The following is a 21,680-nucleotide window of genomic DNA, read 5'->3' on the forward strand; positions in this document are numbered from 1 at the left end:
AAAAGAAATCATTAGTTTTTGATTCATTACAGTATTATTAAAACTATTTTATAAATGTACTTAATTTTATCATTGTCTATGGATTTCGTATTTTTATTCTTTTCTTCATTTTAAAGCAATTGTAATAACATCTTATATTACTTAAAGTTAGCCTTAAGTTGGTTACCATTGCTGAAACATTTGTACAATATTTTAGTCATTCCCTTTGAAAAAAAATCATACAATTGTTTCCGCAGTGGAATCCAACGTTAATGTTACCTAAATGAACTAAGTTATACAAAGTTTTATAAAAACTAATTTTAGCTAATAATTTAAAACTTGCCGATCTACATTTTATAATCTATCCTATTCTTTAATTTAAGGGCAAAATTTAGGTACTTTTAAAGGCAGATTTGTATTAGCAAATATAGATTTTATGGGTATTTGTTGAAGATAATTATCGTAGAAAGTCAAAATACTTTATGTGTTAACATTTAACTGATTTTATATTTAACTGTGGTTTTCAAAATACTTACTCAAGAATTTGCTGGAACCTTTGCCTCTTATATTCAGACAAAGCCTAATATGTCTTTTAAATACGCTACAACTAAGTACAATATTTGATTATAAATAAAATGTGATAACTTATTAAAATAAATAAAGTACCAAATACAGCGCCAAAATGTTTTATAGAACACATTTTAGAGATAAATATTTCCTGCAATAATTTTTATTTTTTTAATGCCATAGAGTAAAAAGATTAAGACAAACTTTTTGTGCATAAGCAAACTTATAACATAAAAAAAGTAAATAGGCTGCAATAGTTAAAAGGAACTAACAAATATGTGTCATCATTCACCCCTAACCACAATATATAATAAAAGGAACCAAATGTAATACTTTTCATGAAGAAATACTTCAATAATTCTGAACAAGTTTTTGTGAGGAGTTTACTTATAATTATAATAATTAAAAACATGTACAGACACGAAAATAATTGTTTAGCACAAGACACAAAAGTGAAAACTACGTAGATTTAAATAAAAAGAAAGTAAACTTTTTTAATAACTGTTATATGATTCTACATTGATGTGTACAAAAGATTTGTAACAATGGAATGTATTTTATTGTTAGGTATTTACTACATAAGACACATATCTTGTACATAGAATTATTTAATTTATTCATGGGTAAAACTATTTTATTGAGCTTGTCATGTTAATTGGAATAACTTTTCATAAAATTGTTATTTTTTAATGTATATCCAGAAATTATTCAATAGTATTCTGATTTTAATCTTATAAGAATTAAATTCAAATTTGTAGAAAAATTCTATGAGTTTTAATTCTTTCACTCGACCAAAACCACTAGCTGCATATCTTTTATTCATAATTAACACATTAAATGCCGCAAGTCACAAATGAAAGTGTACTTTCCCAAGTTGGCAATGTGTTAAAGTTAAATATTTGATTAAATATCATTACTAAAATGAGTGTTAGGTATTCTAACAATTGTGTCTCTAGTACCAACCTTATCTCCATCTATGAGAGAACCGGAGCTATGTTTTTTTGATTTGGGCGCTAAAGGTGGGACTTCACTGCAAGTTGATCGGTTGTCATCAGTTACCTTTGTACTGGAACTGGCTGCGCTGAATTTCTTTAAACTCCCAGTTGCTAGGGACCCGTTGGAGGAGGAACAATGTGGTGGTAAGAGAGGTGCCCTTTCTTGTTGATCCTTTGTTGATGTGGTTGGTCTGTGGGAACAAGAGGTACCTTCCAAAGGACCTATCTCCGGACAACCACCAACTTGTATCCATTCTTGTAATCTGTAATGAGTTGTCATATAATGTTTAAATAAGCGGATATTGGAAATGGGTATTAAGAGAAAGTTGCGCTGATACACTGCATGTAGTAATTTATAAATAGATTACATGCCTGCGAACAACCGTCACATACCACTGAGTAATGATACAGTACCAGTTATGATTAAATAGTAATTAGTACATTTCTTTAATGTTTCTATTAATTATGGAATATAAAATTAGAAATCAGACTCTTATGAACTTTTTGTGTCTGAATACATACCTGCACTTTTCTTTTTATTAACCGTTATATAAACCTCAATTTGTGACTACCGATAAAGTGATCGTATTGAGTACATTATTAATGTATTAGCTGGTGCTTAATTTTGTAAACCTACAAATTATGCAATGTTTTTTTTATACGCTACAGTAGTCGTACATCATAAATAAAACCAATTTTGCGGTTTCTGCTAGTATTATTTCAGTCCCTATGAAATACATAGTAATATACATAAAGAAAATTGAATACCTATAATAGATCAAAAACCGTATATTATATCTTACCTGTTAACAACATCTTCAAAATTGGGTCTCCGTTGTGGCGTGTGTTTCCAACACTCTCGCATAAGTGCGTACATTTGTGGCGGGCAATTAGTTGGCGCGGCGAGCAGCTCCCCGCCGCGAACCATCGATATCACCTCCTGATTGCTGTACCTAATCACGAAAAATATTTTTAATAACCAGCCAGTACAAACACATACAGTCATCTCTCTTATTTCCCTTGAAAAAACTGAACTTGAACACAATTTCAAGGAAAGAACATGTACATCACCTACTATCATTCTTTATTTTACTGATTCTACTTACCCATAATAAGGTTGGAGGCCATAGCTGTATATTTCCCATAGCACTACTCCATATGACCAAATATCACTTTCTGTTGTAAATTTACCATACAATATTGACTCCGGTGGCATCCATCTAACTGGCAAGAGACTTTTAGATTGCACCTACAAACAAATATAATGAACATATTTAATCATAACATTAATATTTGGAAACAAAGATTGTCCCTATTAATTATCAGAAATGATTCATGTCTTAAAAATTTAAACTTATAGATAACAATGATAAATACTCACTCTGTAATAATCTGAACTATAAATATCTCTTGAAAGACCAAAATCGGATATTTTGACTATAAAATCATCTGATACCAAACAATTTCTAGCAGCTAAATCCCTATGGACATAGTGATGTGAGGCAAGATATTGCATACCAGATGCAATATTAAATGCAATATTTAACAATCTCATAGGCGGCAAACCTTTTCCGGAAGGAGGAGCTCTGCCCATAAGAAATTCATGAAGATCCCCTCGTGCCATAAACTCAAATAACATACACAATGGTTCTTCTCTAAGTGCTACACCAACTATGCACACAATATTCTCATGGCTGAGCTCCGAAATTAAATCAATTTCACGTCTAAAGTCAGCTTGAGTTTTCGCTGAAGCATTTTCCTTTAAAGCCTTTACAGCAACATATTGAGTTTCTCCATTATTCTTTAAGGCTCCTTTATAAACTTTACCAAACGCACCTTCACCAAGCTCTTCCAAAAACTTAATTTGTGATAAAGAATATTGAGGAACACGAAGTATGCCATTTCCTCTCACACTTCTACTCAAATGTGGCTGGTTATTTATATTTTGATTAGTTAATAGCTCATTCATTTCTATTGGAGAATTTAATCTTGAATTACCATAAATATTCTTATCAGCATTTGGTAGATTTATGTCTCGTATTGTTGCTGCGTTCCCTTTATTTTTATGTCTATAGCAAAGACAGGCAACTAATCCAATAATTATCAGTGTCACAAGTAAAAATATAATTAAAATATATATCCATATTTTATGAGCACATTTGGGTATGTCACAGATTTGTACATCCGTTTTTCCATCTTTTTCAACCACACACCATGGTTGAGTATTGAGACCACCTGGGTTTCTGCAGTAACTATGTTTTCCTGTAAGTTCAGGGTAATCGGAAAGCTTTACGCGGAGCTGCATGGACCACTCTACACAAGGCATTCCATTACTGGCTATATTCACTCTCCCTAAATAGCCACTGCCATCTTCCCAGTAGCATTCATCATCTGACACCATCATAGTACCTATGTCAATTTTCAAGCAGTCTGCATCATGTTCTGGCAAGTCTTGACACTCTTCCAACGTCAATTGTTGACCTATGTGAGGATGTCTTTTAGCAATGGCATATTCAGTTTGACACAACTCATTTTCTAATATTTCACAGTCTTGTTTACAAACTCTTCTAAGTACTGTTGAGTTATACCGGTAATTAAAGATATTGGATGTTGAATTCTTACTAGATTTTGCATTCAGTGCAAAATCTTTAGGTATATTTTCAAATAATATTTCTGGCAAATCACCTATATGATCATTTGGTAAGTTTAATAGTTTTCTTGCTTCTTTATAGAAATATTTATTAATAGTTTCAGGGTCTCTACATATTGGAAATGTTGAGTAACAGAGACTTGGCACTGCATAACCTTCACAATGTGAACTTATGTCTTTTGAGAACTGTGTAACTTTTATGGCTTTAGAAATTTTGTCTTCTAAAATAGCCTGAGTTGTGTCATAAGGGATGTATACAAATTGGTCTTTCAAATGGTCACTGCATTCAATACCAACATATTTTTGACACAAAGGCTCGAGCTTGCGAGGGATAGATGAATTTTGGGGCTTTAAGCTGCTATCTACAGTCATATCTTCAAATTTCAGTTCTGGAGTTGTTTTGACATTTACTTCAATTTCGTCACTTACACCAATATTGGAAAATAAAGGTGTGTAAGTTGGTAGTTCGTAGTTTTCAACATCAGCCAATTTCCTTTTGATTTCCAATTTTGTGGTTAATTTTTTCTCATGATTTTGTTTTATAACACAAGAATAGTTACCTTCATCAGGCAAATCTATGTTTTTCAATTTTATACTCGTTCCTATTGTACCATTTGTTTTATCTATTATTGTAGAGATATTAATCCTTTCGTTTTTTGAGAGCATTCTGTTATCTTTAAGCCAATAAGCTTTTAAATTTTTCATGAGTCTTTGTTGTATATAATCCGGAGGGGCTTCTTTTAACGATGTCTCAATCCCTTCTTTATATTTGGTGAAAGTTTCCACTTTTGTGAAATTCATTATAGCTTCACACCTGAGTCGGACGTCCGCACCTGATGGTTTTCGTATGATTGACGGAAGTGTTTTTGTAAAATAAATATTAAGATTTATATTCCATCCTTTTCTCTCTGGTGTTGAGTTCCCCTTTATTATTGATACCGAATCTGTTTTATCGGTATTCAATGTACAACTTTCACGTAAAAAGCAGAAAGCAATAATCGCACAAAAGATATACATGACTGATGTTTTCCATAACACTTATTTTTAAAGCTTTCTCTCTATATATGAATCACATGTTCACTATATAGTTTATGAACGTATTCTATAGTAACTGCAGGAAAGTATTAAAGAAATTGCGTGCTTAAAATCAATTGTTATTTAAATTTAATTTAATTAAAAGCCCGAGTAATATGATACTCCTTCAACCTTTCAACAAAATCTTTTAGCAGTCTGCCAAAGAGTATAGACACATGACAGACGCGACAGAAATAAAATTAACAAGACCAAAGAGTACTTAATGTACAGGAGTTTGCCTTGTGGTCAAATTATATTTTTTCCCTTTTTGAAGTCGACAATGCGAAATATTTCCTTCAATATTTAAGGAAAGTGAAGAAACAAATATATATTCTTAGTGCATAGGTTTTATTGTAAAGTGTAACTTACATATGTAAACAAGTATACAAACAATGAACATTTAATTTATCAAGAGAATGCATTTTTTTTTCAGATTTGTTTATTCTAGTTCTTCGGCTAATTCTTCTCTCAGGATAAGTCCATCTAGTAGAGAAGAGTCTGGAGGTAGCCACTCGCAACTCGTATCTTCAGACGAACAGACCTAAAAACGATAATGTTTATGTGTTCTTATTTATTTTGCACACTATATAAATAGGAAAGATTTTGTGATGGGCAGTTTATATATAAGATAATATTGCAGTCATGACACGTATTTTAAAATGGATATTGTAGGAAGTATATTGCAATTGGTCAACCTTCAGTATCAGTTCTCACCTGACATTTGCAGTTTACAGCCTCAACGAAGTGGTAGATATCAGTTCCAGGTTGTACTCCAGGATCACAGTTCTGCAATTTTACGGAGGCGGGACGACGTTCTCCGTGCACGCATACCGGATGGTGGGATTCTTTGTATGGGAACTGCCAGTGAGAGATCTATAAACATTTAAAACTATATAAAAATGTTATAAAAACTAAATTCTTTCTCCTGCACATCCATACTTCACATGGTTTGTACATATATCCGTGTATTTGGCTATTTTTCTGCATCTCAACTTATTGGTTAAGTAGAAAAGTAAAACTATATCTATACCTCTAATTTAGTACGTTCCTTTTCTGTAAAACAATTTAGGTTTGTGGACTGTGGTAATAAGTACCATGGATTATTTAAAGGGATTACACGAAGTATCTACCCTCTTCCCTGATGGGAAGCCTTTTAAGTGTACCATTACCATCGCCGTACCTTAATATACAGCTATGTATAGTATTGGACGACTTGTTTTTCTGTCTGTTTTCTACAATTGTTAATTATATCACAGAAGTACTGATTTAAACTATTATATTCATAATATTTACAACACCTACTTGATAAAGACAGTAACTTACAGATCAATATTTAACTATAACAAATCTTTTACCTCGTAGGACAAGCAGTAACCCCAGCACGATCCTATCTTTACTTCGTCCCAGCATCGTCTTCCATTTAGGTCGGTCTGCATTGCTTTGTGTGAGTAACGCTTAAGCTTACAACGAAAGTTTGAAGCGTTCACGCACATTACAACCCAGTAGAAGCATAGAGCCGTAGCTATACCATACATTAAAGATTTATTCAACATCTGTAAAAAAAATATGGATACAGGTACATATGGATAGGTACTCTAACCAGCTAGGATGAGCGAATAAAATAAATTAAATATATTAATTTCAAACCTTGTTGTAAGTCTGAAGATGGTATGATGAATCTGCGAACCGACTTGTGTTTTTATTAAGCTGGAACGAAGACGTCAGAACATTTCTTCCACTTCAGCTCACAATAAGGCAGTGCACAAGCCATTGGTTCTACGACTTCGCATTAAAAAGAAATAAGCGCCTGGTATATTTGAATATCAAATCCGAGGACAAGGTTTTCAGTCTAGCAAAAGGCAGTACGCGATAGATGTGTAGTAAATAAAATAGGGAAAAGCATTTTAAATGTTAAACTTTATTAATTATTCCTAGATTTATATTATTGAGTTGTTTTTTATCTTGTGCTATTCAGAATCTCACATTTTTTGACAGAAACCTCGTCTTTTTCATTTACTGCAGAACTAAAATGGTTCTCGGTTTCTTAAAATTCTAAAGTCATATTTATACTTCACACAAGTCCTTTGAAATGTGTTCTTTTTTAAGTACATTAACGTCAACCCAAACAACTCAAAAACTTGTAAATTTGTTGGCGCGGAAAATATTGCCTCATTTGGTGGCGGTCTGTCCCACCAAATGCGTGTTTTATTACACAGATATATCTAAATTTAAACTAATTGTACAGTCTGTCTTTTTCTTATCACCTCATCGCATAATAAATAACGTGCTAAAAGTATTCCGAAATTTATGGTTACAAAATTATGTGAGATTTTATATTTCTGTTTAAACAAGTATCCAAAACATTGTTTAATATGCAGTAAGTTTCCATATTTAATTCGGTTAGCACTGATGTTAATTTAAGAATTTTAAAATAACCACATTGCATTGCATTAAAATACTTCCCTTTAGTATCGAAACCACAAATTATAGACTAGACCATATAACTTATTAATTTGGACAAATTGATTTTACTTCAGGAGGTTCCATTATACTAATAACAATAAGTATACGAGTCCCTTTTTACCGAACAAGTTAAACTAAAAAGTTCAATCCAGCAAAATGTACATTGACTATGAGTCACAAAGGCTACCTCGTATGGCATACAGCTCGGTGGCCGGTGGCCATTCGTCTTTTGCTACAATTTTAAAGAGATTGTAATCAGCCATATTTGTTAACTGCACGCGGACCTTTGCCGTAACAACTGATGCTGATTTGAATGCAAATAAACACCTGAAACTTGGATATTATTATGCGTCATAATTTATAATGGACTTTGATATATTAAAATGTGAACATAATTTATAAAAGAAGCTTTTGGACATAAAAATGTTTTCCGAGTAACGCACCTATAGAACAAAAAGCATATTCCAATGAAGGTACTCTATTTTTAGAAAGACAAATATTTATTAATTGCATTTCACACGAGATTACTTAAGAAATGTACAATTTGTACTATTCTAGAGCTTTTCGGTGTATTTACCTACATCCTTGGCTTATGTTGCTTGCTGAAAGTATAAATTTAATAGCAAATATTTATTTAAATTAAGTACATTATAACGTTGAAGCCATAAACTTAACAATATCTCTGACTGGACCTAAAAGTTCAGCTAAATCTGGCAACTAGTACGTCTACGCTATGTGCGGTAAGAATGCGGACAATTTTATCTGAAATTATTTAATACTTAATGTTACAATAAAATATTTTTTTTAAATAGATTTACCAAACCTTCTAGAAGAATGTAAGATATTTTGGTCCTTCGCACGTTGAAATGAATTAACACCATAAACTGTCGGTTTCTGAGATCAAAATCTTTGTATAAAACATATCGTCATTCCTGTCATTATCTTTAACAAAACAAAGATAACAATATGTTTTAAACAAGGATTTTGGTCTGACAAATCCACGGTAATTCTTCTCATACTATTTTGTGAAAATCTGTAAAATACCATTATTATGGTGACCGTACCAGCATCTGTGCTCCCGTGCATTGTGTCCAGATCAATTTGCAGTGTGAATACATTTATGGGAACGGGTGATAAGTCCGTGACGTAAGTATGCCGAGCCCGCGCCGTGTTTAGCTGGACAATGGGCCGCTCTACGGTTTTATTGCTTTGCGCGATAATCCACGAGTTCGTCAAGATAAGTAATCTTAACTTTAAAATGAATTACCTACGTTAGTTCTTGTACTAACATGAGCTTACTCTTTGGTTAAGAACATATCCGCTACCTGGGTAGAAACATCTTGAGCGGGATTTCATTTTGGGTATTTACCTTTTATGTAGTACTCTCCTATTTGGAATATAGGTTTTATAAGACAAAGTCTGTTCTACAAAATAAGAAACCTAACCTTACCCAATTAGATAAGTATAATAATCTTATTATATGTTACGCATTGTTAAGAAAATGTCATCGGTTGAGATTGTATCGAGAAAGCTATTTGAGCGCTGTCAGTTACGTATAGAGCTGAGAGCTACGATCCGCGACATAAAAATGTTCGTAATTTTAGTAAAATAAAGAGATGTAATAATTTTAAAAAATTTATTATTCTATGTTTATTTTTCTATGTTCCTTACTCTTATTTTATGTCAAAAGAATATAGATGTTACCTTGATCTTGACAACTATCAGATTTAAAGTTAATTTAAACCCATTAACATCTTAATCTTAACTTAAGTATGTTTTAAAAATATCATCGATTGAGATTACTTTTAGTGGTGATAGCAGCATCGATATATTTTCAGCTTTCAGAAATTCTCGAAGACGAACGGCAAACTGCTACGTTATTTGAAAAGCAATGCTTGTAAAAGCAACACGCACGCTACGGAGCAGCATGTGTTGACATTATTTTGCGCGGGAAAACTTTCTTGTTAGTGTTGCGTTCAAATTATTAACAGATTATTAACATGATTTTATTATTGTGATATTATGTGGAATACTTCAAAAACAATATTACGTGAGGTGAATATGTATTTTTATTGTTATTATTTATCTTCTGTTCTTAATAATTCAACACCTACTTAATTTTAGTGTATTTGTATTGATGTAAAAGAGATTTAGCAGGTTTGACCAAAAAATAAATAAGTTTTCGGATACGGATGAGTGATGAAAGAAATAAGGAGTTTAAGTAGGCTTAATTCTACGACTGTAAGTTAGCATTTAAGGGCAAGAACCAAGGTAATGGAATTTAAAATGCTAGAGGGGAATATCTCTTGGATATTTTCTCTCATTTTCTGTATCCACTTGCCCTATAAAAATCGCGACGCAACCTTCTTGATGCTTAAAATGGCTAGTATGAGTGTTCTACTAAGTATTAAAATCTTTCAAGTTTATTTCAACATACTTGTTAACGTATCACGAGTCCATAAATGTATTCTATTTTCTAAGCGGATATTAAATGTCAAACGCGCTATTCTCTTGTGTGTTATAAAATGTCATTAAGAACTTTGTCTTGCACACGACATTTTGCAACGTGCCACTATTCAACTTAAGGTCGCGTAAATTTAATGTTAATTATAACGGCAGAACGTGTTTATCTTACTTCTAATATTAGATTTAATTTTGATTATTCTTAATTAATAAAATAATATTATAAATGAGAATGTTTGGTTTTACGGATGGATGTTTGTTAGAAGGGATCTCTAGAACGGGTGTATGGATCTCGCTGAAATTTAGCATGGATGTAGAACAGAGTCTGGATGAACACATAGGCTACTAATTAAGTTTTTTTTTTAATTTCGCGCGAAAGCAGGCGCGGGCGACAGCTAGTTATGTAATAATAGTAATGTTTAAAAAATAATAATGATTTATTTGAAGATTGTAACCCCTTAGGCATCATTTAGGTGAATATCGATTAACTTAGGACTTACATTAATTTTCTACTAGTCTAGTTTATCATTAATCTATAATGAATCTAGTACTACTATTTATTACAACTAATAAATTCTTTTTATTTCACTACTAACGGGCACTTATAAAACCTTTTAGGAAAAAATGTATCACATTGCGATGTAAAGTAATTTAATGAAACATTTATCATCGTTCGCTTTCATGATCGAATTTGGGACGATCTTAATTTGTAGACCGTTGATAGAATAATCCGAGAATATCTTACGTTGCGTCATTTTCTCGTAAACTTCACTTCAATTTTGTTCAGATGAGTTATCTTGTAGCCTTTTTATTCTCTACTTAAGAGATAGCAAAAAAGGAGGTTTTAATTTTGACTAAAATAGTTGTACACCCACATGCAACTGCAAAAAAAATTAATCTTTGCTTTCAGGTATATAATGAAGATATTTGTCGACGCAGTTCTTAACTATGACGATTTCAAGATATACACTAGTTCTCTATACATTTCTACTTATTTTTGGTAAGTTTTTCACTTGTATAAACCACTGTATAGATTTATATTTACTTTATATGTATACGTGGACTTTTATATACTTACTAAGAAGCGAATGTCGCACGTTACAATAATATTAAAACTTCTTATTCCTATTGTGTGTTACAGAATCATTATTCTCTTGGAAATGATTGTTTTATAATACATTTTTTAAACAATAACAACACGCTTACAGAATAATAAGTATGTATCAGAAACAACACAAAGTTACGTACAACAATGTGTGGTTATAACAATTCATTTTATAAAGGGCACAATCGAAAGATAATAAATCGACAGATTCCACCAATACTTGTACATAGCTCACTAAATTTACTGAAAATTTGAAAAAAAAAACGAAACTGGCAAAACATTTTGAAAACACACAAAATTGACTAAAAAGTTGCAAAATTGACTAAAAAGTTGCAAAATTGACTAAAATGTTGCAAAATTATTTCGCGTCCTCTCTTTTCCTTCTTGTATTGTATTGTACTTTGCAATGTAGTCAGTATCATCTGAGGTATATCAACATTATGGTTATAGCCAATATTTACTAGTGTTATATTTTTAAACATTCTTTGAAGTTCTAGATCCTACTTGAGGAAACTTAGCGTATCGTACACTCTTTCAGACTGCATGTTGTCACTTAAGCTACTAGAATTAAGAGTACCAAGTCACGTAAAGCTTGGATCTCAACCAGAATTGGCTTGTCATTGGGAACTCGGCCCGCAAGATTTGCTTTATTCCATCAAATGGTATAAAGATGGTCAAGAGTTCTTCAGACATGTTCCACGCGATCTTGAACCTCATAGGAAGTATTATTTACCAGGAGTTGCAGTTAATGTAAGAAGATCACATATTATTTATTACATTGGTATGTTTATGTTCAAAAAGGGTATTATAACGGAAGTCGTTTGGTAACTTAATTTTTATATCTACTTTTTATTTCTTATTTCGTCAAATGACGCAACTGTATGGCTATACATGTACGGGAGAAAAAAATTCCCCAGCATTAGACTAACTACTTCACCAAAACTTCATCACCAGCAAAAAAAATTGTTACGTAGCGGCACAGCATAAGCGTTACTTACTTGACTTATACATGTGACTTACAAGCTATGGAAGAAAGACCGCGCCACTTTATCGATGATTATCTCTACTTTAAAGTGTTTGTGTAAATTTGTGTTCATAATATTCTTTTTTCAGAAATCAGATGAATTGGCATCACATATAACACTATATCCCGCCACACTGGAGACAGCAGGCCGTTATAGATGCGAGGTGTCTGGAGAAAAGCCGCTTTTTCCAACAGTCTCTGAACACGCCAATATGATCGTCGTGGGTAAGAGAATACTTACTTATAATTCCTACCAGACTCGTTCATTAGCTAATGGAGGCCCTTAGTGTGGATATTTTCTACTAAGTCTGCTCAAAGGGAGACTCAATGTTTTTGAGTGCGAAAGCATGGTGCCTTATTTGATTTCAATTTGTATTATGTTATTACAGTTTTTTAGGTCTAAATTTTGCATATAAGTAAAGCATTCCGAAAGTTCTTCCTAATTTGCTCATATGATTATTTTCCTTCTATTTAGTTTTACCAGAAGACGGCCCTGTGATCTCAGGGTTTAATCCATACTATCGGATAGGTGACCAGCTTAGGGTGAACTGTTCATCAGTCCGATCACGCCCGGCTGTACGTCTGACATGGTATGTCAATGGTGAACCAGCGCCGTTCACCGCTATCACGTCACCAAAAGTATACAAAGACCCTGAGGGCTACGAAACTACAAGCCTTGCTTTATCTTTCCAAATCAATGAACAACATTTCGTAAATGGCGGATTTAAAATCAAGGTACTTGTACAATTATTTCCTTATACACATTTTGTTATTATTAAAAGAAAAGAATCATTCAGTTACGTGTCTAATGTTCCGTATTTGTTTGTTCCATAACTGGTGTAAATAAAAACATAAGCAAACTTACCCACCTTGACCTAAGAAAAGGCTAAGTAAATAACGATTTCAGACTAGACTCTAGTATGTCTAGTAAAGATAAACAAGCCGAATTGTAAATTAAGTTTTATTTGTTGTTGAAATTTTCGCACTTTTATTTCGAATATTATTTTTCAGTGTCTTGCTACCTTGGCTTCAGTATATTGGAAAAGCAACGAAGAAAGTGCCCGTGAATTGAAAACTGTGTCTCAAATGCGGATTGAAGAAAAATCTTACAATCCAATGAAGACTATCGAATTAGAACCCAATGATAGTAATAATTCTCGATTTAGATTACAGGATATGATCTTGACCTTGCTTATTTGTGTAATACTTCCTAAAATAATTTTCTATAATTAATCAAAATTATACATTTTAATTAAAAAGCTTCCTCTATTCTCTTGTTTTCGCGCGCAAAAGTTGACAGCTGTTACTGTTTGATCTGTGCTAAACTGCCTGAGACTTAATATCGGCGAGGTCTATAAGGGTGATTGTTTGATATCCAGTAAACAATTATAATAATGGTTGATTGCAGTATTAAAGAATATTTGTAAAAAAGATTAGGTCCTGCATTTCTTATAAAAGAAATCTGCAAAAACACCAGCACAATATTCTATGTTATAAAAAATATTAATGACAAATTAATGACATTTATGTGACTTTTCAAATAGCTCGGCACTATAGCCAATCCATATTTTTGTATATTAATATTAACTTGGCACAATCTAAATGTAAATGCAACATACAAGAACTAGAACTACTTTAAGCATATTTTTATTTAGTGTATTAACAAAATTTTATTCCACAACAAAATAAAGGTAAAAATTAGTTCATACAAATCCGTACTTCTTAGAAAGTTCTCTACAAATAGTAAATAATTGCTTCTAGCTGAGGGGTGGACTCATATACGCTGCTAATTTTGATGAGGATATTAATCTTGTATCTGTCCAACTTTCCCACGGCAAATCTTCTTAGCATCCTTGAGAATTGGATCCAAGAAACTTCACTCAGCAGACGTAGCGAAAATACTTCTACATACTGTGGTATTTTATCGACCAAGCTATAGTCCTCTTCCTGTTTTTAATCATAATAAACTTCTACAATTTCATTGTTAAAGTAGCCAAATGTAATCGTTCATATAATTAACACCTTTACAGGGGATTATGCAAGTCGAAAAATATGAACCATTCGAAAATCGACGGATTGTAGTGTTCTGCAATGGGTTTGTCGGTAACAAACTGATGTGCTTTAATATTTTGAATTATAAGTTCATTTTAAAAACATATTATTGATACAAATGATACGAAGTCGTCGGGGCTGCAGTACTGCTGTTGACTTTTATGTATTCCCAAAAAACGGCAACGGTGATACCAACTTAATGAATTTCGAACTTCATCGGGGAAAAATCTTCAGCGCACACATTACTTATATACAGTTATTATACAGAATAGCCTAACATTAATTTTCAGTACTTTTCTTTTTTTTAATATATGTCTTACATACTGTTTAAGCTAATTGTGTTATTAAACTACGAATTCATTTTTAAATCTAAATCACGTCGAAATGATAACTTTTATAATGGCAACACTATAGCAATCAGCCGGCTGTCTTTGTCGAATTGATAAAGCAGGTGGAGGGGAGAGAGGTATGGAGTGGAGTGCGGGGTCTGTGGTCGGAATTACCGCAACGCGAGTGCGATTACAATTTACGATTACGTAGTTTTGGTGCAACATAATAAAATAAGCGGATTATTTTTATTTTTATTAATTGTGACCACAATTTAGAATAACTATGTTGGTTTTCTACAAGTAGTTTGAATAATATCAATAGAATCTAACTAAATATAAACATGTCTCGCCGTACACCAATTAAATCAAGAATTAAAGTTTGTAACAAATCTGTTTTCAATCTTCAAGATAAGGATGCAGATGCAAATGAATTATCAAAAGGATTGATAAAATCAGCCAAACGCACAGGACAGTTGAGTCTTTGTAACAGAGGTTTGGGTACAGGTATGATTATAAAAATTGAAATTCATTGTTTATTTCACCCCTTTAACAATATTTTCCATTGACGATGTATTGTAGTACCTGACAATGTTTGGAAAATTGACGAATTGGTGTTGGAAGAATCAAAAGAAGTAGATTTTGCAAGATCAGACAACAATAGCTGGTGGACTGACGTACCATTGAAAACTCTCGACCTCAGTTCTAATGTAATAAAAACAATTTCGCCAGACGTTAAACTACTGCAACAACTTGTTACTCTCAAGGTAAATAATAAAAAAACCCATAAAATAATAGCCTTTGTGCAGTATTTTTCTATATCATTGTTAATTAATTAGCTATAAATTAATTTCAACAACAAAGTATTAAAAACCTGAAATTCAAGTTCAAGTAGACCAGAATTTGCAGCAAAATATTTTAAGTATCATATCTATAATTCAATTAATATTTACATTTTACTTATTAATAATTTAATACTGTAATATTCACAATATTTTACTATTTTATTAAATTAATTTATCTTTCACACTTTTTATAGCTTCATGATAATGCACTGACAAAATTGCCAGCAGAATTTGGTGAATTGAAAAACTTAGCTAACCTAAGTTTGGACCGTAACAAAATTGCAGAATTGGCAAAAGAATTTTATACATTAACTGAACTAAGATGGCTCAGTATGTCACACAATGAACTGAAGAAAATTGAACCTGAATTTGGTGACCTTGTGATGTTAACATTTTTGGTATGAATTATTTCTTAATAAAATATTAAATGAATAGGTGAAATATGTTTTTTTAATCAAAATTGTCAACACTGGCGACATTATAAACATATAACTTCAATTAACCAGCAATAATCAGTCATAACAAAGTTATTATAATAAAATATTTCTGGTTGAATAGCCAAGAAATATTTAGGTTTATTAAGCTGTTTTTTTCTTTCTCTATGAAAGATGTCATATTAAGCAATTTGAACTGTACTTTAGATTTAAATATTGTTAAAAAAATTATTAATAAATATTTAGTGCGTTTTTTTTTATTTTGTAGGATATTTCACATAATAAGTTAACAGAGCTCCCACCCGGCATGGGGTATTTAGTGCGATTGGTGGATCTAAATTTATCCCATAATGAACTGACCGAGTTACCCCCTGATATTGTTAATTTAAGAGGTAAATGTTATTGTGAAACTTTTAATACAAAATTCTAATATTAAATACTAGAATTGCATTTCATTAAATATTTTTGTCATTAAAATATAATTCAATTGAGTAGTTATAATTTAATTATATTTTAATGAAATTTATGTACAAAATTTTAGAATTACGAAAAATGAATATCAGTCATAATAATTTGAAGAAACTGCCAACAATGGGTGAGCTAAGAAAAATGGAAATTTTGGATGCAAATCACAATGATATCGAAAAATTACCTGATTTTTATGGTTGTACCGCTTTGAAAGAAATTTATATCGCTAATAACTTTATTAAGGAGATAACGGAAGAATTCTGTGATCAGATGCAACATTTAAATGTTTTAAATATAAGAGACAATAAAATTGAATTGTTGCCAGAAAACATATCATTGCTACAAAGACTGAAGAGGCTTGATCTTACCAATAATAATTTAAACAAGTGAGTTCTTCCTTAATATACATCCTTTGATTTATGTCACCGTTAGATCATGAATGCTGCCCATTTGTAATTTGTCTAATTTTATATCTAACAAATAATTTCACTGATTAATGTGTTTTATAATATTTGGACATTTTGTAATTCATCATTTAATGATTTGTTGTGCCGAGGAATATCATAGTCAAATTGAAAGTTTATTATTTAATTATTTTTAAATTTTTAATCAATGTTTATTGATTTTCAGGTTACCAAGAAATCTAGGTCTGCTATCCCAGTTACAAAGTATAAGTATGGATGGGAACAAACTATCGTTCGTCAGACAGGATATAATCCGAGGGGGGACTGATAGAATGATGAAATATTTACGAGATCGCATCGCGGAAGAGGTTGATAGTGATTCTAAAATATTACACAACGAATGGCCGGACAAGTGAGTGTAAAAATGTTACTAATATTAAGTTATTTTGCGTTTAAAATTAACAATATTACGTTAAGTTTTACCTACAATTCAAGTGCCACTTTTAATTAAGCCTAGTTGTTAAGATACGGATTTCCGATCACGAGGTCGGGGGTTCGAATCCCACCATTCGACTATTGTCGTAAACCATATCCTAGCACAAGCCTAGAGCTTAGTTGGAATGGTAAAAGAAATATTAGTAAATTTACAAAAAAAATATCTGCTAATATTTTTTATGAAAAAAAATTATAATATTATAATATAAGGTTTATTTTAGGCTGATTTTATTCGCAATTACATTGAGATTATTTTTCAAAATACTAAGTAATCCATATATTACTTATCGTTGATTTCTGAGACAAAAACACATCATTATTCTTGTCTTTGACAAAACACATTAAAATATGTTTATACAGTGATTTTGATATCGAAAACCAACGATTAGTTATAGAGTTATTACACGTCAATTATTTATAACAACAAAAGAAAGTACTGAATCGGAAATCAAAAGTCATGCATAATGCATATTCGAGCGGAAAACTGTTATTTTATCATAATCCATAAACAAGAACGCAGTAGAGGCGCACAAATACAATTACAGTAAATTCACTTTTAATTTGTAAAGCTATTATTTATCGATTGGAGAAGAAATTGAAAGTACTATTAGATGCCATATAATACTTTCAATTTCATAATCACTTTTTTTCTCTTATCATATGATACTATCTTATTTCATACTAAAATATTATAAAATAGCTCTCGCCCGCGACTCCGTCCGCGTGGATATATAAAGAACTTAATATATAGATAAGTTAATAAAAAGCAGCTCTTCAAAGCATAAATTCGAAAAAAAAGAATGAATAGTATCCTATGTTCCTTCCTATGTTCGTCTCCTGGCTCTAAGCTACCTCCTCACCAATTTCCAGCCATATCGGTAAAGCCGTTCTTGAGTTATAAATAGTATAATACTATATATTTTTATATATATATATATATATATATATATATATATATATATATATATATATATATATATATATATAATTCCGTGCGGATGAAGTCGCGGACAAAAGCTAGTTTTGAGTTTTTTTTAAGTGATATTTTGTATTACGTAAACAACTCTGGCTTACTCTGTCATGTTTATTAATACGAATTATCATTAGGTCAATTTGTTTGACGCGTTAAGTGTAATAAAAACTCCATTAGCGTTATACAATCCCAAGAGATATTACCAACGCGTTTCTTTCACACATAAAAGTATCCATTGTATTAACAAGTTAATAAAATTAAAGATATTAATGTTATAAACATGACGTTTCAGATTTACATTGAAGAAAAGCCAAGCTTTAATGTTGCCGGGCAAAGATTTGACGTCAGTACCCGAGGACGTATTCATTACGGCCGCCAATGTTGAAGTGCATATTGTAGACATATCAAAAAATAAACTGAAAGAGGTGCCATTAGGGTAAGTAGACTTACGTATCCAATTTCTGTAAGACATGTCCAATATTCAACACTCCTGTGACCTGTCAAAAAGATGGTCTAACCCAGATTTTAGTAGTGTTTTAGCGACAAACATAGTCCGTATATTAAATTGGCCTTTGGCTGAAATAGATTATATTTTTGTTGGTTTTTTTTCCGCAGAATATGTCAAATAAAGGATACATTGTCACAATTGATATTATCGTCAAATAACATCGAAATAATTCCAAGAGAAATAAGTAGTTGTACACATTTGCAATATCTGGATTTGGGCAAAAACTGTTTAATGGATTTGCCCTTGGAATTTGGCAATCTAAAGCATTTGAGGGAATTAGTGATTTCATGCAACAAGTAAGTATACTTTCCAAAATTGTACTTTTATTTAAAGGATGACCGTAAGTAATGAAAATTGTTAACTCATATTTTGCTGTATATAAGACTAGTGTGTAGTTATAGAACACTATGGTCCTTTGAGCCGGATATATTCGTATTTAAAATAATCTTACTAATATTATAAATCCAATGATTGGATGTGTGGATATATGTTAGAATGTACCATTATAATGGCTGCATGGATCTCGCTATAATTTTGTATAGATGTAGAACATAGTCTGGAAGAACACTAGTGCTAATTGTTTGTTTTTAATTCCTCGCGGATGGAGTCCCGGACAACATGTATTTTTATAGTATATGGAAACAGCGGTAGATTTACTAATTGTCATATCAACTCGGGTCAAGCACTTGCAAACTGCAGGTCCTGGGTTCGAATCCCGCCATGTACCAATGTGTTTTTCGATTTCCGATTTACATATGTACATTTATCCGACGTTCTTACTGTGAAGGAAAACATCGTGATGCAACCTGCACATATCTGAGAAGAAATTCAAAGATATATGTGAAGTCAACCAACCCGCACTGGGCCAGCGTGGTTGACTATGACCTAGTCACCATTAACTTAGGGTAGGCTCCGAGCCCCTCGGTGGGGACGTATAGTGAGCTGATGATGATATCAACTCTGCGTATGATCCTGAAAGTTTGATTATTGATAAGAGATTGATGAGTTCGTATCACGCAGATTTACGAAGATACCACGATGTGTATACGATATGGACAATTTGGAAATATTACTTGCTGGAGAGAATAAAATCACTGAAATCAATGTGTCCTCCGACGCGTTGGCCAAATTGAAGAAACTAGCAGTTTTAGATTTAACCAACAACAGTATTATAACAGTGCCACCTGAACTTGGAAACTTTACTAACTTGAGGTAAGTATATATTTTAAAACAGAATGTACTAGATTTAAAAGACACATGTTATTTGAATATTTGTAATGACATTACAGTGATATTTTACGATTTGAACTTAATACTCCTTAAGATGAGACAAAAAATTGTTCAATCAGTTCTTATATCGTGAACTTTTTGTTATGATACCACAAGAGATGAGTTGAAATGTTTAACGTAACTCATTAAAATAATAAACTTTCCATTAAAATAAACATGTTATTTTCAGGGCTCTCGAGTTAATGGGCAATTGTTTCCGACAACCGCGCCACGCCATTTTGGCAAAAGGGACGGCGAGCTTGTTGTCCTATCTTAGGGATCGTATTCCCAACAAATAAATAAAAACAATTTATAAATGAGTAAAAATTACATTGTCAATGCTTGCCTTTAAAAGTACACGGGCGACGTGCTTTATAAATTAATCTGTATTATCTATGGAGTTCAGTGTTGCCATATAGCAACCAATTTAAACCAAAGTATTTTTTTTGTTTGTACCTGATTTCCACCTTTGATTTTTTTTGTATACATATGTCACTATACATTGTTATTTTTTTTATTATTGTTATCGGTTTCATTTATTTATGAATTAAAATATTGAATATTGTTTACAATTAGTGTAAGATTTATTGGTTGTGAGTAATTAAATTGGATGATTTGATCGAAATATTAAAAATTTTAGTGTTAGAGACCGAAGACGATTATTTAAAAAAAATGTTGCTAAAAAAATTCTCGAAACATTAAATTTATGTAGGATATTAAAAAAGTTTATAATTTGGATCTTAAAGTTTTTTATCTAGTCATTAAAACCATACATAAGCCTTTATTTTGTTTCATATGTGAAATAGTCAACATTACTTTTGGTTCTCAAAAGTTTGCGACCTATTTTTAAAGATTGTTGTATTAAATATTGTTATTTTGATTGCGTTCAAAAGAATTAAAAAAAAACATTTTTTTTACTGGCAACATTAATTTATATTTAATAACTAGTCCAAGTTTGCCATAGTTTAATTTAACAATGCAATTATTACATGGTTATCTATATATTTAAATTATCTGCGAATTTTATCTCGTCCAATAAAATAAATTTTGTTGTCATAGACTACGTGATAAATTGACTCCTGGTGATACCCAAATAACTTCGTTTGAGGTGTCAAATATGAAATAATTTTTAAAATTTCAAGCTATAATGGTCTCTAGCATTATATAAAATTTAAGCTTGTTTTTATGTTCTATTTTGTGAATACATATGTTTTTTTATTATTTAAATATATACTAACGATATTAAAATACAACTCTAATGGGTTTCCAAAAATAATAACAAATTCCAATTTACTCGCTGTAATTTTGTTTATATTTTCTCTCTACTCTATGTATATTAAGAAAATAAAAGTATTAAAAGCGCGTTAAAAAAAGCATGTTGCCAAAATATTAATTGATTAAAAAATTGCTTTATTTTTGATTGATGTTTTTAGATGTATAAAATTAAATTTATCTGGGATTTACACTTTTAATGAAGTTTAAGTATTAATAAATAATATTCGATTAATATTTAATTTTACTTTGAGTCATACAATGCGTTTTGCTTTGCTTTACACCGTAAAGTGACGTTTTCGTTTCGAAATCAA

General features: G+C 31.4%; 4 protein-coding genes across 6 annotated transcripts; 2 read left to right on the forward strand and 2 right to left on the reverse strand.

The window, feature by feature from the left end:
• Nucleotides 1-52: 52 nt before the first annotated feature.
• Ror (tyrosine-protein kinase transmembrane receptor Ror) lies at nucleotides 53-5,404 on the reverse strand. The gene is made up of 4 exons (XM_013325243.1): nucleotides 2,923-5,404; nucleotides 2,648-2,790; nucleotides 2,345-2,494; nucleotides 53-1,804 (listed from the first exon to the last, which is right to left on the reverse strand). The coding sequence occupies exons 1-4, from the start codon at nucleotides 5,206-5,208 to the stop codon at nucleotides 1,450-1,452; spliced, it is 2,934 nt and encodes a 977-aa protein (XP_013180697.1). The 5' UTR covers nucleotides 5,209-5,404; the 3' UTR covers nucleotides 53-1,449.
• Nucleotides 5,405-5,613: 209 nt separating this feature from the next.
• On the reverse strand, nucleotides 5,614-6,921 carry GPB5 (glycoprotein hormone beta 5). The gene is made up of 4 exons (XM_013321928.1): nucleotides 6,913-6,921; nucleotides 6,621-6,818; nucleotides 5,980-6,138; nucleotides 5,614-5,806 (listed from the first exon to the last, which is right to left on the reverse strand). The coding sequence occupies exons 2-4, from the start codon at nucleotides 6,816-6,818 to the stop codon at nucleotides 5,705-5,707; spliced, it is 459 nt and encodes a 152-aa protein (XP_013177382.1). The 5' UTR covers nucleotides 6,913-6,921; the 3' UTR covers nucleotides 5,614-5,704.
• A 2,779-nt stretch (nucleotides 6,922-9,700) lies between these two features.
• On the forward strand, nucleotides 9,701-13,757 carry LOC106123426 (cell adhesion molecule 3-like). Its single transcript, XM_013319748.1, has 7 exons — nucleotides 9,701-9,783; nucleotides 11,102-11,191; nucleotides 11,835-12,046; nucleotides 12,410-12,545; nucleotides 12,796-13,055; nucleotides 13,332-13,467; nucleotides 13,729-13,757. Exons 2-7 carry the CDS (start codon nucleotides 11,140-11,142, stop codon nucleotides 13,755-13,757), a joined length of 825 nt encoding a protein of 274 aa, XP_013175202.1. The 5' UTR covers nucleotides 9,701-9,783; nucleotides 11,102-11,139.
• Nucleotides 13,758-13,858: 101 nt separating this feature from the next.
• LOC106127830 (leucine-rich repeat-containing protein 40) lies at nucleotides 13,859-20,394 on the forward strand. 3 transcript variants are annotated; one of them, XM_013326100.1, is made up of 12 exons: nucleotides 13,859-14,011; nucleotides 14,082-14,236; nucleotides 15,110-15,205; nucleotides 15,281-15,465; nucleotides 15,738-15,941; nucleotides 16,246-16,369; nucleotides 16,519-16,831; nucleotides 17,076-17,261; nucleotides 18,610-18,753; nucleotides 18,933-19,121; nucleotides 19,846-20,037; nucleotides 20,285-20,394. In XM_013326100.1, the coding sequence occupies exons 2-12, from the start codon at nucleotides 14,116-14,118 to the stop codon at nucleotides 20,391-20,393; spliced, it is 1,863 nt and encodes a 620-aa protein (XP_013181554.1). In that variant the 5' UTR covers nucleotides 13,859-14,011; nucleotides 14,082-14,115; the 3' UTR covers nucleotide 20,394. The 3 variants fall into 3 exon arrangements, with proteins under 3 accessions (XP_013181554.1, XP_013181555.1, XP_013181556.1); XM_013326101.1 differs by lacking the exon at nucleotides 14,082-14,236 and adding an exon at nucleotides 14,351-14,423; XM_013326102.1 differs by lacking the exon at nucleotides 13,859-14,011 and adding an exon at nucleotides 14,351-14,423 and having other exon boundaries at nucleotides 14,151-14,236.
• The last annotated feature ends 1,286 nt before the right edge of the window (nucleotides 20,395-21,680 follow it).

This window comes from Papilio xuthus, unplaced genomic scaffold (genome assembly GCF_000836235.2).
Source record: "Papilio xuthus unplaced genomic scaffold, Pxut_1.1 DF828952.1, whole genome shotgun sequence".
In the NCBI taxonomy this organism is placed as follows: Eukaryota; Metazoa; Arthropoda; class Insecta; order Lepidoptera; family Papilionidae; genus Papilio; species Papilio xuthus.